Source organism: Sparus aurata, chromosome 20 (assembly GCF_900880675.1).
Source record: "Sparus aurata chromosome 20, fSpaAur1.1, whole genome shotgun sequence".
Taxonomy (NCBI): Eukaryota; Metazoa; Chordata; class Actinopteri; order Spariformes; family Sparidae; genus Sparus; species Sparus aurata.
The window spans coordinates 9,987,581-10,004,198 of NC_044206.1; the positions used below are offsets into that span (position 1 = coordinate 9,987,581).

The 16,618-nt window shown below is 42.6% G+C and overlaps 1 protein-coding gene across 1 annotated transcript in view; it reads left to right on the plus strand.

Annotated features, from left to right (window-relative positions):
• cpped1 (calcineurin-like phosphoesterase domain containing 1) overlaps positions 1-16,065 on the plus strand; it is a 36,636-nt gene extending 20,571 nt beyond the window's left edge. The window contains exons 5-6 of the mRNA XM_030401141.1: positions 79-211; positions 13,960-16,065. Of these exons, the coding sequence (XP_030257001.1) occupies positions 79-211; positions 13,960-14,186 (360 nt within the window). The 3' untranslated portion in view covers positions 14,187-16,065. The remainder of the gene's footprint in view (positions 1-78; positions 212-13,959) is intronic.
• Positions 16,066-16,618: the final 553 nt, after the last annotated feature.

Below are 16,618 nucleotides of genomic sequence, written 5' to 3' on the forward strand. Positions count from 1 at the left end.
CAGCCATCTGACACAACAATTGAATTTTGTGTTTGGAGATCAGTCATAAACCCCTCCACACATCTGTGTCTCATTCAGGAACCCAAACCCAAACACGTCCTGGTGTTCCAGCACATTCCTCTGTACCTAAAGAGCCCTGATGAAGAGGACGATTACTTCAACCTGCAGAGGGGAGTCCGACAAAACCTGCTGGACAGGTTCAAGAAGGCAGGTAGGACACCATGGGGCCACAAAATATAGACTAGTTTCACCTTTTATGCCTCTGCACCTGTCACAGCTATGTCCGGGAGCATTATGTTACTGAACTGTCTGCCCTTCCTAACATATATCTGTATGTTGTCCCCTATGACTCGAGGCTGAACTGATTATAATTTGTCAAAGGTCACTGCGACCTCACAAAACACGTTTTTGCCCTAACCCAGCTTGTGTGACTGAGTAGGTTCATGTCCAGTGTTATGCTGAAGGGCACTTAAACTTGACGCACAGTATGTGTCGTCTTTTCTAACTCCAAAATTTTGTCAATCCAGATTTGTCTTTTTGTTTGTCTTTAGGTTGGAAGTCACAGAAGACATGAAGTTTTATTGTTTTAAAAGTCAAACAGCAACCCCTTCCAAAACTGTAAAACATCAGCAGTATTTTCTGTAATGAAGGATTTAGGCCACTTGTGAAATAGTCTTACACTTCTCGTTTTAATACTTCTTATCTCATATTCCTGTTAAACCTGTTCAGTCCGAACACATCTAACTGAAGCACAGTGAAGATCCCAGCCTAGAGGATTAATATGCCATTAGCCAGAACCACAGGATGAGCTTCTGGCACACGCACACACGCACATTCGAGTGCAGTGGGCGTAATTGAATTAATTAATGAATTCACTTCCTATAAGAAGAATAATTCCATAATCAAAATCCATTGTTGTCGGCTTATGAGAGTCTGATACAAGGGTATCGGGCAGAGAAACTCTCACAAGGACAATAAGTCTTTAAGAAAGCAGCCACTCAACACACACACACATACACTCTCTCTCGCTATACGGCCAATTCGGCACAACTGATTGACAGGACCACTCATACGGACCAGTGTCGTGCTTCTCAATCATGCATCAAGGTGACTGGCTGGGGATGGTATTAATTTCATTATCCATCCATTATTCCAGCATGTATTTAACCATGTTGGCCCGTTTTGGTCTGATGACCCTTCTCTCTCATAATTGATTGCTCCTCTAAGGGAACGCTGGTTAAAGATTTAAGGGGCAGTCCGTGTAGGTTTTTTTTATATGCAGGAACATATGTGAGGAACACGTTATGAGCAAGTGTCCTTTTCTCACACTCTTGTTCTCTTATGTTCTCTCGGCAATTATAAATTCAGACTACATACATTCATGGCATGTACTGTATGAACTATATACATACATGTACTGTCCATGGTTATTAATAATTGATGACAGATGTGCTGCCGCTCGCTGTAAAGACGGGAACACTACATGACTTTCTCATGTTGGTACGCGCATGTGTGTGTACGTACGATTCACGGTATTTCTGATTGCAGCGAGAAAAGGGATGTGATTTAACTACAAGCATGTAGACATGTTTTACACATCACAGTCATGCGCGCTGCCTGTCCAGTGCTATCCCATACATAATAATGGGCTGGGTAAAATGTCAAACTCTGTCGGTTGAATTTCTGCTTGAAATGTCCTTCGATGACATGAAATCTATAAGCAGAGAGGAAAGGGCCTCACATTTCATATAAAACATGACATAAAAAGCTTTGACACACGGAGCAGCGTTTTCATCATAAAGCAGCTTAAAAAACCTGGGCTTGCACAAAAGGACTCACACCAGTTATTGTTGAATAATACAGCCTTTGTCTCTCAGTTCTTTCTGCTCTCTTCTGATCCCTGTGTTTCTCTTTCATGCTCCCTCCGCTCTCTCCTTCATCTCCTACTTGGAGTATCTTGTTGTCTGACGCAGGAGCATCTGTACCCTGATTCTACTTGAATATATGTCCTTGAGGCATGGTTGTAAAAGAGACTGACTGTGATCATCACTGCGCTCCGTGTCAGTTTATGATAGAGCTACTACTCTCTATATGTACCAGAAACTGGTCATAAACTAGGGCTGTAAAGTGATTAAAATGAATTAATCTAATTAATTACAAGCTTTGTGATTGATTAATCGCACATACCAGTATTTGCCTGAAGCATTTAAAATATTTTAATGCAAGAGGATTTATAAGAGCAGAGATAAGTGAATCCATTAGTAAATGGAACGTTCAAAAGGAGGTGATATTTCAACCTTGAAGAACTCTGATGGTACAAAAATTCCTTGCTGCATAAACATCACAAAACGGTGTCAACAGTTCTGCCTGGGCGTTCTTTGAAGCCCGACTCCGGTGTGTTACTTTGATGAGATTTCTTTGACGAGAAACTTAATTTTGTGCTTAAACTTGAATAAGAAATGAATGAATAAAAAAAGCTAGTTGATTGCTAGTTGACTTTCTGCTTTAAACACATCAACTCCTTTGGCTCACAGCTGCTCCGGGCTAGGGAGAGCGGACAGGCACAGGCAGAGTGTCTGCGGGGAGGGTCAAGGCTCCATGCAAACCCAGCTTGAACAACTTGTTGAGGTTGAGGCATACAGGCGTTTGTCACTGGACACAAAATGTGTTTGTTTGGCTTTCTTTTTCTTTTTTCTTTTTTTTTTAAATCTGACCACCGATAGAATAGATTTAAAATGTGCTACTTTGGCTCGGATACAGCTTGAAACGTGCTGAGTAACTTAAAGGGATATTCCGGTGTAAATTTAATCCATGGTCTAACACACCGTGAAACTGTGTTAGACTCCCTCTCTAGAGATCAAGTTAGCAGACCGCTAATTTACGGAGTTTTATCAACCTCAGGAACGGACCGCACGACAACAATACACTGCAGTAAATGGATCCAAATATAAACCGCCACCAAAAAGCCACAAATAATGCTCAGAACAGCACCAAACTTACATAGGGTCTCAGCACATAGTCCGGGGCATTAAAACTCCACTAGCTTAGCTGGATTTCTACTAAATAGCTGACCAAATTTACCACTCTTCTGCAGCAGCTTCCTGTTGAAGGGAAGTCCCGACGACTCGATTACCGAGTGCAGTAGAGTTCCGCGGCTCATGGATGAAAATGTATGATTATGACTCCATGGGAAAGCAATCAAAGTTCATGTGTCTTACCTGCCAGTTTATAACAGTTATTATCGAGAGCGGACAGGGAAAAGAACAGAATTGAGCATTTCTAACCGTACTCGGTAATCGTCGCGTTGGGACTTCCCCGACCCGGAAGCTGATGGAGGAGAGTTGAAATCTGTTTTTAGCTTCACAATAGAAATCCAGCTAAGCTAGCGGAGGTTAGATGCCCCGGACTATGTGCTGAGACTATTTGTACTGTTGTTGAAGTTTGGTGCTGTTCTGAGCATTATTTGTGGCTTTTTGGTGGCGGTTTATATTTGGATCCATTTACTGCAGTGTATTGTTGTCGTGCGGTCGTTTCTGAAGATGCTAAAGCTACGTGAGCTAGCGCTCTGCACACTTTATCTCTCGAGGGGGGGACCTACTCGGTGTCATGGTGTGTTAGAACATGGATTAAACTTACACCGGAATATCCCTTTAAGTCTTTTAACAATTGGAGTTGAAAAGAGTATTATGTGGTGGAGTGGAGGTCTAAAGAAGCAGGGAATGGAAACACTAAAGTCAAGTACAAGTACATATACGTTTATATACCTATATAGTAATTGAGTAAATGTACTTTGTCCCATTCCGTCACTAAAAATTTGCATTTTGCTTCAAGCAGTGCTGTGTCTGAAAGTACAGCCTCACAGAAGTGTTTGCTAAAGCCTCTCTTTTGTTGTGGCATATTTTTATGGATTTTCAGATTATTCTGGAATGTTAAGATATCACAAATTATCTTGGTTTTCACAAAATTGACTTACGCTCTACCTTCTCTCATTTGTAATGCGGACTGTCTCTACACAACAGACAATCAGCTACATCAAACATCTTTATTTGGTTTTAATGTAATGTACCCATGCCACATAAAAAGTAGATACATTATTACTAGTACCAAAGTTCACAGAAAGCTTAATTTAAGGAAACAAAGATTGTCTTGTTATTGTTGTTTTTATATGTTAGCTGCGTAAGAAAGGGAACTGTAGGAATTTGCATGAAATAAGAGTTTCCCGCAGAGCAAACTAGCGCCTGGTAAAAATATCCCAGTTGAGAGACTGCAGGCCCTTTTAGGGGAGAAAATAATAAAGGCGGGCAAAGAATTGCAGAAAACTATTTACTTCATATTGAAGAAAACAAGAGCATCGGGGAAAGTGTGTTGTTTGTGTTCCTGTCTGCGCGGGCTGTGTTTCCTCTCATCCGTGCTAAATTATGTCTCTTCTGGACATTGGCTAGATTGGCTATGGTAATTTTTTTTTCCCCCTCTTTGCGTTGAGTTATTCACGCATCATCTGCCTCCCATGTCAGCCTGTCCTCACCGCTTCACCGTGTGATCCGATTCCTCCAGATGTGCTCCTGTACTCTGGTGATCATTACTGTCATTACAGTAGAGTGCGGCATCATTAACCTCACACGCACACAGCCCCTCACGCAGGCTCGGATGAAGCATTAATGTCATTTTTTTTCAAGATTTTCATTGAACAAAGCCATTGTCAAGAATAAGTCTCTATCTGTGTTTGTGCAACCAGTTCTCATATAATTTTGCCTGCAAGAAAAAATGTAGCTATACCAACAGTTGAGGGATTAAATGTTTTATAGTGTGAGAAGAAATTCACTTAAAAATCCCTTGATGGAACATTCAGAAGCACTTTAAGACACTCTGAGTGTTTCTTTGTACCAATAGCACATGGATGTTATTCAAAAAAACTCTTCACGGATATTCTCTTCAGCTTCCCGCCTCAAAGTTCTTATTTTAGCTGCCTGGTATGAACAAAGAGGTAAAAATTGGATGGCTTTCCTCGTCCTTTGTGTTGAAATGTCTAATTCTCCAGAAAGCAGCCTTGAAACGGAGTCGCTGGATGTTTTTGCAAATGTGTCTCTGGCACCGAATCAGTCCTCATGAGTAAGTACACGCTGCCGTGTGTAACCGAGTTCTCCGACCACTCCAAAGGTGTCCTTTGTGGTGTCAGTTGACTCGCTGCTGCTCGGGGATTTGGCTCAGCGTTTGCGAGTTTGTTATTGCTGCTGCTGGGTTTCTGCAGCCCCCCCCCCCCCCCCACTTCAGGGACATATGATGGAAATGGAGAATGTAGTCCCCTGCAGACAAAGAAATAATTTAATTGATTTTTCCTCACTGAGGTATTTTTCATTCCTCTACATACTTTTTCATCTTTTTCCTTCTCATAGGATGTGTGAGTTTGAGTAATTGCGTGTGCATGACTGTTTATTTTTTGTGCGCGTGTAATGCACTTTGCATATAAATCGCTATGCGGTGGGGCATTTCTGTCTGTGCATGATGTATTCTACAGTAAGTATCTATATGTTATCTCAGCGGCACAGGCGCACATGGGAAAGGTGTGACACCAATTAGTCTTCCTGTGGCTCATCAGAGCGAGCAGTTCCACCCTGGGAACTGTTGACTGCATTCCAACTCATATTAATGACACACTGTCTCTACGTGATGACCCCCTCTCGGGCAAGTAAAGTATCGTGCAGTCCCCTTTTTAATTGCACAGGCAATTACTGTGATGTTAGCTATGACAGTGATTTAGTTGATATTAAATCTTGTCTTTAATTGTGCACTTGCTCCTTGTATTTAATATCTTTTGGGCTTAAAGCAAGCCCCTGATTAGAAAAGGACGTGTTTTAAATGCACAAAGAAGTCTGTGATTTATTGGTTGTTTCTGCGACAACCAGTTTTTTGTACCTCTCTCGTAGTATTTACCCCTCAGTAGACGAATCTTCAGTCAGTGCGTTCGGTTTGTTGGTAACAATTACACAAACCTTAGGATCCCCAGAGGGAACTTCTTTACTCTTATTATGGTTCCATCTGTGCTGCCTCGTCACTGTCATACCCGTAATCATAGTAAATATGTTCTCTGTGGCTATATTGGCCCCTACCTATGTCGATTTGTCGGTGCATGAATGAAACTCAGCCAGCATTTACTTCCCGCGAGCCGAGGAAGAAAGACATGCAAAAATTGTAGGTTGCTCACTCGTTGAGGATGAGGTTTTCACACACATGCAGCATCTCTTCAGAGAAGATTGAATTCCGTCGTCCCATGCTCTCAGTGCCTCTCCTCATACATGGTACTGTAATTAGATTTCCTTGTCCTCCTCCTCCTCCTCCTCCTCCGTAGGTTTAGATCCTACGTTCAGGATACCTTTAGCACACGTACAAACAAGTAGGACTGAAGATACGTTGACAGATAGGCGCTTCCATGCTGCCTCAGAACCGTGTTTATGTACGGGGCTGAAAAAACAAAAAAAAACAGCAGCTGAGAAATTCATCAGGATTCTCGACACTGCTAGCGGCTGTAGAGTTGTACATACAGTAGCTAATTAGAGGCAAAGATAAGCTGTGTGCTGCTGTGATGGTCTCTCCCTCCTCCCTCCTTTCTCGCTCTCTTGCTGCCGGTTGTCTTTATCAGCAAGGGTCCTACTCTGTTCAAAAGCGAAGACACATTCACCACCCGCTGGGGATTTGATAAGAGGCCACGGTTAAGCCTTTAACCCCATTGTTTTAATGATGGAGCTGAAGAATGCTTTTGATTTTTCTATCTCTTATTCTGTCTTTTTCTTTGTCTCGCTTCCTCTTTCTACTGCAGGAGAAGGAGAGGGTTGGCGGGGACACTTGTTGGGGGCATGTTGTTTCAGGAAAGGTCGGTTGAGTAATAAATTGATGATGTTGAAGGCTTATCAGGCGCTGAAACAGAGCGGTCTACAACACCACGAGGATGATTTTTTTTACTTTATACCATTTCCAGATAAATAATAGAACTACCCTGTTAGGGTTAGGTTAGGCTACTGTGGTGCCTTGCTGGGTGACGTTGCATTGAGTTGCCAGGTTTAGGTGACCTTTCCTCTTTTGTGTTGGCACCCCAGCTGTTTCAAAGCACTTGCCACATTGAAATGGCGGGTCTAAAATCTGCCAAGTGTACTGAGCCATCGGATCTTCATGTGTGAAGCAACCCAGACGATATCCATGGAGCAATCCTCAACACTTCCTGTTAATTTACAGTTTTATTGATTGAGCTGTTGATGATGCCTTGTTCCTGTTAGATAACGGTTCCCTCCCAGAGCAGGTTTGAAGTCATTTAGGGCGCACTCACACTCACAAAGTACTATTGGTGAACTAGCCGGACGGCCAACAGGTGTTTTTACCAGTTTACATTAAAGTTAGGACTCCTTCAGAAGTCTCTGCTACCAGTGTTACTTCGATTGTTAGCTTCACACAACTAAATCTTAGCTTCACTCATCTTGCATTATCTCCCCTGCTATGGTTTAAGCAGCACCTCAAGGTGTTTTACTGTCATACCTACAGTACAGTGATGGTGTTAGGACTGTTAGTGTTGCCAAAACGTAGGTGACCTACAGTCAGTTCTGTGATTTAACCCATCCTGTGTGGACACTGAAGGAGGACTGAAGCTGCCACTTTGAACTTCTTGCTTTTTGAAGGTTAACCCCAGGTTTGGGCTGTGGGTTTCAACTATTCCCTCTCATCACTAGGCCCCCTCCGACATCTGTGACATCCTGACGGTGTCAAGGCCTGTCGTTCTTAGAGAAACATAAGGATCATAGCTTGGCGAATTGAGGATGATTAGGTACCACATTGGGTACCAAATGTCCAAAAGGCATGCACGCTCTGAGGAATAGATGACACGCTGACTACTTTCATTTCCCAGCTCCCTTTGTGACCGTGTGTGTGTGTGTGTGTGTGTGTGTGTGTGTGTGTGTGGACACAGGAAGGGGATGCTGCGTGGTGACTGATGGCTGAGAGTGATTTATGGGTAGCCGGAGATACAAGATGCCTCTCCACGCTACATCATTTTGTATCCCTCTGTCATGCAAATTATCAACAACCACCATTTCATGATGAATTATTTCCCAGACCTGCACTTTAATGACAACCGTCCTTCAATAAGAGAGCACACGTTGCATGTTCACTCCTACGCAGCCCATTCTCACAGACGTGTTGATGACAGCTTTGTCAAGAACCACGTAACGTTTGTGCCACGGAGAAGAGGTCAGAGAGAAAAAGGCTTCTCCGAGACGTAATTCCCAATCGAAGGGGAGGGTTAGGAAGGTAGGAAAGTTAGCTCGCAATTAGCAAATCCAATCAGTGGCCAAGAGATGAAAGGCAGATGATGGAGAGTGGGATGGGCAAGAAAGAAAGAAAGGAAGGGAGGGAGGGCAGACTGAAGGCAGGAACATCAAACATGATTAGACGTGGACAGATGTTTCTTTACTTCCTTTATTCCTTTATTTTCTAATCTACATCAGTGACCGTTATTAGCATTTAAATAGTAAAAGCGTTTCAGAATATTCAAGCACATCCACCAATTAAGGCGACCATAGCTCAGTTGACTGCAGCATAAAAAGATCATCTTATAATCAAAATACAGTCGTATATTCGAAGGGACAACCCTCCTCCTTTCTGTGCATTTTTCTGCAACCCGACCGGAATTCAATTTGACTCGGGGTAATTTTCCTCCGTTAGCATTCGATATGTTTTCATCACTCTGACTGCTTACTCTAGATATTTTCTGAGCAATCTAGCACCACCCCTACCCCCACTTCCCAGCTCTGTCTGTCAAGGCAAAGGCCAGTCCCCAGATCGGAGTCATTACAAAGAAAAAAGCACAAAAGAACCGGCGCTGTTTCGGGGCTGACAGGTAAATGGGAATGCTGCAGCGACTGAGACAAGATGGGGAATTATCAGCACGCAGAGTGCATGTTTTTGCGAGGGGCATCCACTCAGCACAAAAAAGGGAAACGGAAGAGTGCAGGAAAGCATTGCGAAGAAGCAAAAATTGGTTGAAACTGGACTTAACAATCCTCTTCTGTGTGTGAAACTGCTATTAACACTTTCTGAGCGCATTCTGCGCCTCCAATCTGCATTTAGTTTAGTGGGTAAAGCAGGTTTAGCATGGTTATAGGGTGCATTGCTGCATGGCTGTACTGGTAACGTATGGTACCATCAGTGGAAAGAGAAGGATTTGATTCTTTATGCAGCTTAATGCCTACAGCCATGGTACTAACATCACTGCAGTTAAGGGGTGGAAGTCCCACCAGTCCTCCCACGCTGATTGTACTGCAAGGCACTTTAGATAACAATGTACAGATAGGAAGGTGTGCTACCGTGATTGGAGTGAAGCGAAGTGAAATGACTTGTGTACCGTATTTCCTCATTATCAAATCCGCCTCATTTTACCCAATGGGCGCCAGCTGTCATTATCCTGGCGGCAGAGGTAGCCTACAGAAGTGCATGTCCGCAGGCTGACACACTGACAGCTGCGTTGCCATGTCCACACAGTACATGCTAATGTATAATTTGTCCGGTGAGTTATGTCCAAATACCTGCAAAACCAATGGCAATCTCATTTCCCCTCAACTACACATCATGTTGACTGATAATCATCAAATTTTATCACAGTAATATGCTAAATTAAGACGGTAAGCATTTTCTTCGCTAATCATAATCATCATTACCAAGCGTGCCTTCAGCCTTCAACCCAAGTCAGGAGGAGGTTAGCTCACAATGATTTGAATCTCACCACCGCGTCGGTCTAAAAGATGTCACTGCCAACCAGTAATGGTATGTTTTTTTGTTATTTTAAATTTGTGTTTTTCGGTTCCATGCAGGCAATCTCAGCCTTTACTGCTCAGAGTGCTTTCCCACATTCATTTTCTTGCAGACGATTTCAGGGGTCAGCTTCGTCTTCAGATTGCATTTCCAAAGGGGACAGCTTTCTTTACTCTTCTTTATTCTGGTTTTCTTTTTTCCAATTGTTTATCTTTTATTCATGCAGACAATCTTCGGGAGATTGAAAGTGCATTTCTTTCTCAGACAGACAATATTTTCTCTCAGAGAGTGTTTGTTAGCAGACAAGGGCCCAGGTGGAGTGGGTTGACGCCTAACGCCTGCGTAATGACGCCTGTCTGAAAGAGGACTTGCTCAAGTGAATTCAGGTCAGGGTGTTATGGCTGGGTCTTTGCTAAATTGTTTATATACAATTGGAGAGCTGCTGGAATAAGCAGATTCATTTTCACAACATAAAAACCGTCCTTTGGTTTAGTCCACTCATATATACTTAAGACATCGATGTATGTGAAGACACATTACCAGATTTTACCACTTACACTAAATGTTATACTTGACTTGTTTTTGCAGTAAACAGTAGTTACTTGCTTTCTTTTTGCTGTTGTTGTTTTCCTTTCCTTCAGTGTGTTAAAGGTTATTGTGCATGTAAAAGGTCTTGAAGGTTAGACAGCCCAAAGTCCGTGCCAACAGATGCTCCTCACTCCCACCGAAAACACTGCTCCTAAAAGGCCTCATCAGTAGTCCCACTTATAATTATGCTACTTTGTGACATCACACTATGTAACCCATTCACGGGAGAAGCGAAGCTAACCGGAAGCTGAAATCACAACAGAGAAAACCTTACCGAAAACCAATGAGTGGTGCTGGCACAAGCTTGTAAGAGCTGACCAATCAGAGCAGACTAGGTATTCATGTGAGGGCCATAAAGAGACAGGAGCTAACACGGAGTGTTTCAGACAGGGGAATTCAGTGCTGCAGCACTGGACAATGACACTGCCATCTGACAGCGCTTCCTACTGTAGCTGTTCCCAAATTAACTGCACCGTGCAATTTCTTTCTTTCATTTTTACAGCTCTGACTAAGACATACAGCACAACGCCGCTTCATGGATGCATCACAAGTATGTCACGTACATATGGGGAGCTCACTGCGTAGTGGAGTCATACACTCGTGTGTTCATGTGCGTGTGTGTGCGTGGGATGTGGATCGTCAGAACTCGGACGCACTGACACATGTACACATATGCAGACTTACACACTCCCACGCGCTTTTTATATGGCGGCATGATTAATCGCGGCATCTTTGGGAGTTCTAGAGCAGGTTCAGAAAAATCATTTCAGCTTCAAAGACATTTTTTTTTCTTTTCCTGAATTGGTTTACAAGATTAATTCCTGTCTACCGCTTCTTTACTACTGCTGTCTGGGCCTCTTCCTCCCACCACCTCATCTTCTCCGAGGTGACGAGGAAGTCGCAGCCCTCGTAGTTACTGTAACACATCCAACATTTCCTCAAACAGCGTCGCTCACTGAGTCATCAGGTGATCACATCAACCATTTTCCCTGCTTCACACTTCAGTTGCTTCTTAGCTTTGTTTTCGTTGGCAGGGCCTGAATAATAGCGACGAGCGGCGTGATTCGTCGTTGGACAGATTAAAAACACTGAGGTGTCCGTCAGCGTAGGGGGAACACACGTGCGCAGGCGTACTGAATAATGAGTACATGTTTTCAGCCTGGAGGTGTGGAGGCCATTTATGGCCTTTTGGCCCTAATTTAGAAACAACATCAAGGACGCACATGTATACAAACGCATGTACACACCTTTTGACCGGACAGTGTTGACCATCGCCAGGTCGCTAGCTCTGGCAAGGTTACATGAATGGCTTTTTATTCCTAGACACACATCTACACAAACAGATGCATGAAATATTCTGTCTGTAATGATATGCTGCTGCCCACAATTCACAGGAGGGTTGGGCTTCACACCGAGCCGGTTTTGATTGTAAATGATTTTAGCCCCGGCACACACACATACATGCCTACATCATCGATTCTCATCTGTGGCGGATTAATTATTAAATGGTCCAGCATGTGAAGCCACTGTCCTCACATAGTTCTGAATGGTTATATGAATTTAGGTCACATTTGTATGCTGGCGCCGTTCGATTATGTCGAGTGGCCGACTTGATGATTCAAGGCGATTACACACCGGCGACATCGAAGTAATGTCAACAGTGGATACATAAGAGGGTTTTTTATATTCATATGGATCCTCCTCATCTTTGTTGTGCAGATTTCTGGGACAGACCGATGTCTTTCTCATGCGCCGACTGCAATTTATCCTCTTTTGTTGCCAGTTCTCTTTTTTTTTTTTTTTTTGGCTGGGTTTTCTCTCTGGAGATGAGGCAGCAAGCGGCGAGACTTTCCCTACAGGAAACACAGCGCCGATAGAAAATAGAACAGCTCGTCGTCTGTGCCAAAAAGCCTGCTGTAAACTCATCTAAAAATCAAATGAAATGTTCAAATCAAATCAATTTCAGCATGCAACACACAGGTACTCCTAAACCCCTCCTGACCTCCATCATCTTACCCCCTGATTGAAATACTTTTCTTCACTTCAAACCCCAGCAAACCTTATGTTTAGTCTTAGTTTGAGAACAAATTTTGGCACCAGGACACCAACTTGCCAGAGAGTCAAATTTGTTCTCCCCAAACTAAACAGATTCACAGTCAGACAAAACGCTGCCTTCACACACGGCAAAACAGCTCATTCCACAGCCCTCATTCAAAGTGGGGCTTGTTTCAGCGTGCCATTTTAAGTGTGCAGTCATTTCAGCTGTAGTGACACAGCGTTGCCGCCGCAGGGCCCGGCCTCACCATCGCCGCTCTATTAATGATGTCGCTTGTAATTGAAAACAAATTGAAAATCGTGGCTCCTCTAATGAAAGTTCCCCAGGTTTACTAAAATATGCTACAAGTGGAGGCATCCCAACTGTCTTCCTCTCTGTCGTTCCTTTTCTTTCCTTCTTCTCTTTCTTATTTCTGTCCTACATTTCCATTTGTCTCATTTCTGTCTTTGTCTGTTTCTTTCTTTCTGTCTTTCATCTCTCCTTTTCATTTGTCTGTTTTTCCCCCTTCTCCCCCTCTCCTTTCCTTTCTCTTTTCATTTACCTCTCTCCTTTTCCTCCTTACTTTCCACATTCTTTCCATCTTTTCTCTCATCTCTCATTGCTAGATTCTCTTTCTTGCTCCTACCTTGATGTCTTTCTCGTTTTTCTTTCTTCTTTCCTTCTCTCTTTTTTACGTCATCTTTCTTTCTTTCTTTCTTTCTTTTTTCTTTCTTTCTTTTTTATTTTTCATTTTTTTCTCTTTTTCAATATATTTTAAATTCCTTATGTCTTGTTTCCACCTTCCCTCTGTCCTTCCTTTGTCTCATCTCTCCTACCTTAATTTCTTTTTTAATTATTTAAATTTTCCCTCTCTGTCCTTCCTTCCTTCCCTCCATTCTTCCTTCCTCCCATTCTTCCTCCCTTCCTTCTATCCTTTATTTCTTTCTTTATTTCTTTCTTTCTTTCTTTCCATTTAGCTTCTTTTTCTGTTTTCTGTTGTTTTTCAGTCATTACTGGTAGACAGTATTAAATATAGGAAATAGTCAATTATTCAATATAACACTATAGTATGCATGCTAATGCTAATGCTACATGAGCCACTGTATAACTTAATATGCATCCATGTATCAGAAACCAAGAAAGTGAGCAGCAGGTTGTTGAAGTAAGGTGAGTTATTTAAAGCCTTAAATCTCCTGATGGAACAAACACTGAGTCACAGTTGTTGATCACTAACCCCCTTAAGTCCTAGTGGACTCATTTTGGTCATTTTGTGCCGTGAGGCGTTAGTAATTATACATACTGAACCTTTTTTTAGGATACATGAGGGTCAGAGGGGTCAGACGTGGTGTGAATTACATGGCGCTCTGAAAAGCAGGACGCCTATTCAAAGTGTATCCCAGTTTAGATCGGTGATGTAAGCAGGGATGAAATCAGGCCACTAAACAAACAAATTCCAGCTCATGTGTTCCATCGTGTAAAGCCTTGATTTTTTTTCTCGTTGTTGCACTGAACTCAGCCCTCTCTCACCTCTCTCTCTGACACAGGGGTGAAAGCGGTCTTCTCTGGCCATTATCACCGGAACGCCGGCGGCTGCCACGACGGCCTGGACATGGTCGTGAGCTCGGCCATCGGCTGCCAACTCGGCGAGGACACCCACGGCGTCAGGGTGGTGGCGGTGACCGCCGACAAGGTCGTCCATCGCTACCACAGCCTGGAGCAGCTGAGAGCGGGAGGCGTGGACGAGGACCTCAGGAAGCTCCTGCAGGCCTGAGGAGGGACAGTCAGGGAAAACAAGCTGTGGTTTTGTTCTGTTTTAAGAGTTTTCAGCCCATGTTATTAGACACAACAAGGTTTATGGGGGATGGAGCATTGATCAACTCGTGTCAGTCTGTGAATGAATCATTCACGCTGTATGTTCCCAGTGGCTCATTGTACCCAATATGCTGAGGCTTATAATCTACCAGCACAGTCTCACTTAGCTGTGTTTCCATCGAGGTAATTGAAGTAGCACTTTAGAAATGGTTGATGCACAAATGTTTTCTTTTTTCCATTTCAGAAAGAGAGCTAACTCTATACTGGGAGAGAAGGAGAAAGAGAGGCTGTATCTATAGAAAAAGTCTTCCTAAATTCTTCTTCTTCCTTCTCATTTTTCTGCCTCTTCCTCCTCCTCCTTCCTTCCTTTTTCTCCTCCTCTATCTTCTTCCTCTTCTTTGCTGTTGTCAGACAGCCGGCTTGTCTCATATTTATCCACCTCTTCCTCTTTTACTCTAACAACAATGCATAACGTAGCCTAAAACCTCTAACTTCTTATGAAACTGCACTTTGCACAGCCTAGTATTTTGCCCAAAGTCAGCTGATGGTAGCGCCTCCAGTCTATATATTGTTTGGGTTTATTTTGTTTGGGTTTTTTTTGCAACATTTCAAAATGTCATTTCCAGTCGCTTGAATTTGGAAGCAAACACAGCCAAGACTGCAGAAGTTGATCAATGGCCCAATTTCCCAAAACCGTTAAGAAAATAATTGATGGATTTATAGTTTATTGAGACATGAACTCTCAGTTTGACCAGAAAAATAGAGGAAAGCAGTGAATTTAAACCAAACATTGCGACTGGCTGCCCGACCGCACATCACAAACTATACACAATAGTGTGATGAAAATGAATTTATTTTCTCTCTCTACTGAATGTTTTTCCCGGGACCATCAGTCGGCAGAGTGGATGTTATTATCTGTGCTCCCGCTGCCCTGAAAGCGGCACACAGAGATCATTGAATGTGTGTCTAAAAGTAGCGCTTCTTCTTCTGTGGAGGAGCAAAAAACCTTCCTGCACAGCCGCCTCATCAGATTGAGGCTGACACCCACTCTGTCTGCACAGTGTCAGTGTTAAAAGTTCAAGATGGCGCGATGGTGAAGTCAGATGTTGTCGGTGTAACTTTAAATGTACCCAAACTTCAACGTTAAAGGAAGATTCCACCTTAAAACATTAAAACCTCTTTCACAACTAGCGACCGCAGGTAAAGTGTAATTCATCAAGAAACAGGAAGCAGTTCATGAGCGCTGCTTGTTTATTATACTCATTTCACAAATGTTCTTTAAAGGTTGTTGAAAAGCATCATGGGAGATGTAGGAACAGATCACACCAGTTAAGATAAACTACTCGACTGCACTGAATGCTACAGGTTATTGTTATGTAACAGTTTGCCAGTATTAAAGGGTGGAGTTTTCCTTTAATGATGCTAAACTATCCAGCTGTCATAGCTATTTCTACTATGTCTGTTGTTGCTGCAGTCTAATGCCTTGTCGGCCATCCTATGCAATCACTGTATTGTGTGTTTTTTTTATGTTTAACATGGTACATTGTTGAACTGACCCGGAAGATGTGGAGCCGCCGGCTGACCTCTGATCAGACCTTAAGCTGTCTTTCTGTAGCCTCTTACACTGCCCTTACAGGCAAAACATGACTGTTCTGAGAAATATTTAGTTTTTCTATCCATCCACTATAACTGTCACAGTCTTTGAATGTGTGTTGACTTGAGAGAATATTTTTTAAAGTAGAAATGACAATCTTGTGTGTGACTAAAACTGATTCTTTAGTTGTAATCCTTAAGATTTCAGTCATAATTGATCATATAAAAAACGAAATGTTTGCTGATCAACTGTGAAAAGTTCACCCAAAAATGAAAATTCGGTCATTATCTACTCACCCCCATGCCGATTCATCCTCTGCAATAACCTCTTGTATAGTAGTTTAACTTGTTAGTGGCCAGGGATTCAAATAATTTCATGTTGTTAGTTAACGGATTAATATCAGCCGCACTGATTATACTCCCAGCTCCAGATCGGAGCTGTATTAAAGGGTCAGTTCAGCCAAAAATGAAAATTTAGGAAATATTTAGTCACCTTCATGGTGATGAAAAGGCAGTTGAAGTTTCTTAGTCTGCAAAACATTTCTGGAGCTTTGCATTGAAACAGAATTGCAGCATTCTCCTAAACAAGTAGATGGAGAATTGTTTTAAATGTAAAAAGCGACAGAAAATAACCCTGAAATGGCTCCATAGAGCTCATATGGAATAACACGTCCTTATTACTTCCATGAGTCTTTGGAAGACAAAATTGCAAATCCGAAATTCATCTGAAAAGACGGTATTTACACCCTCCATGTGCGGTTGCGCTCATGTAGTTGTGAGTTGTAATGCTTTTAGCCT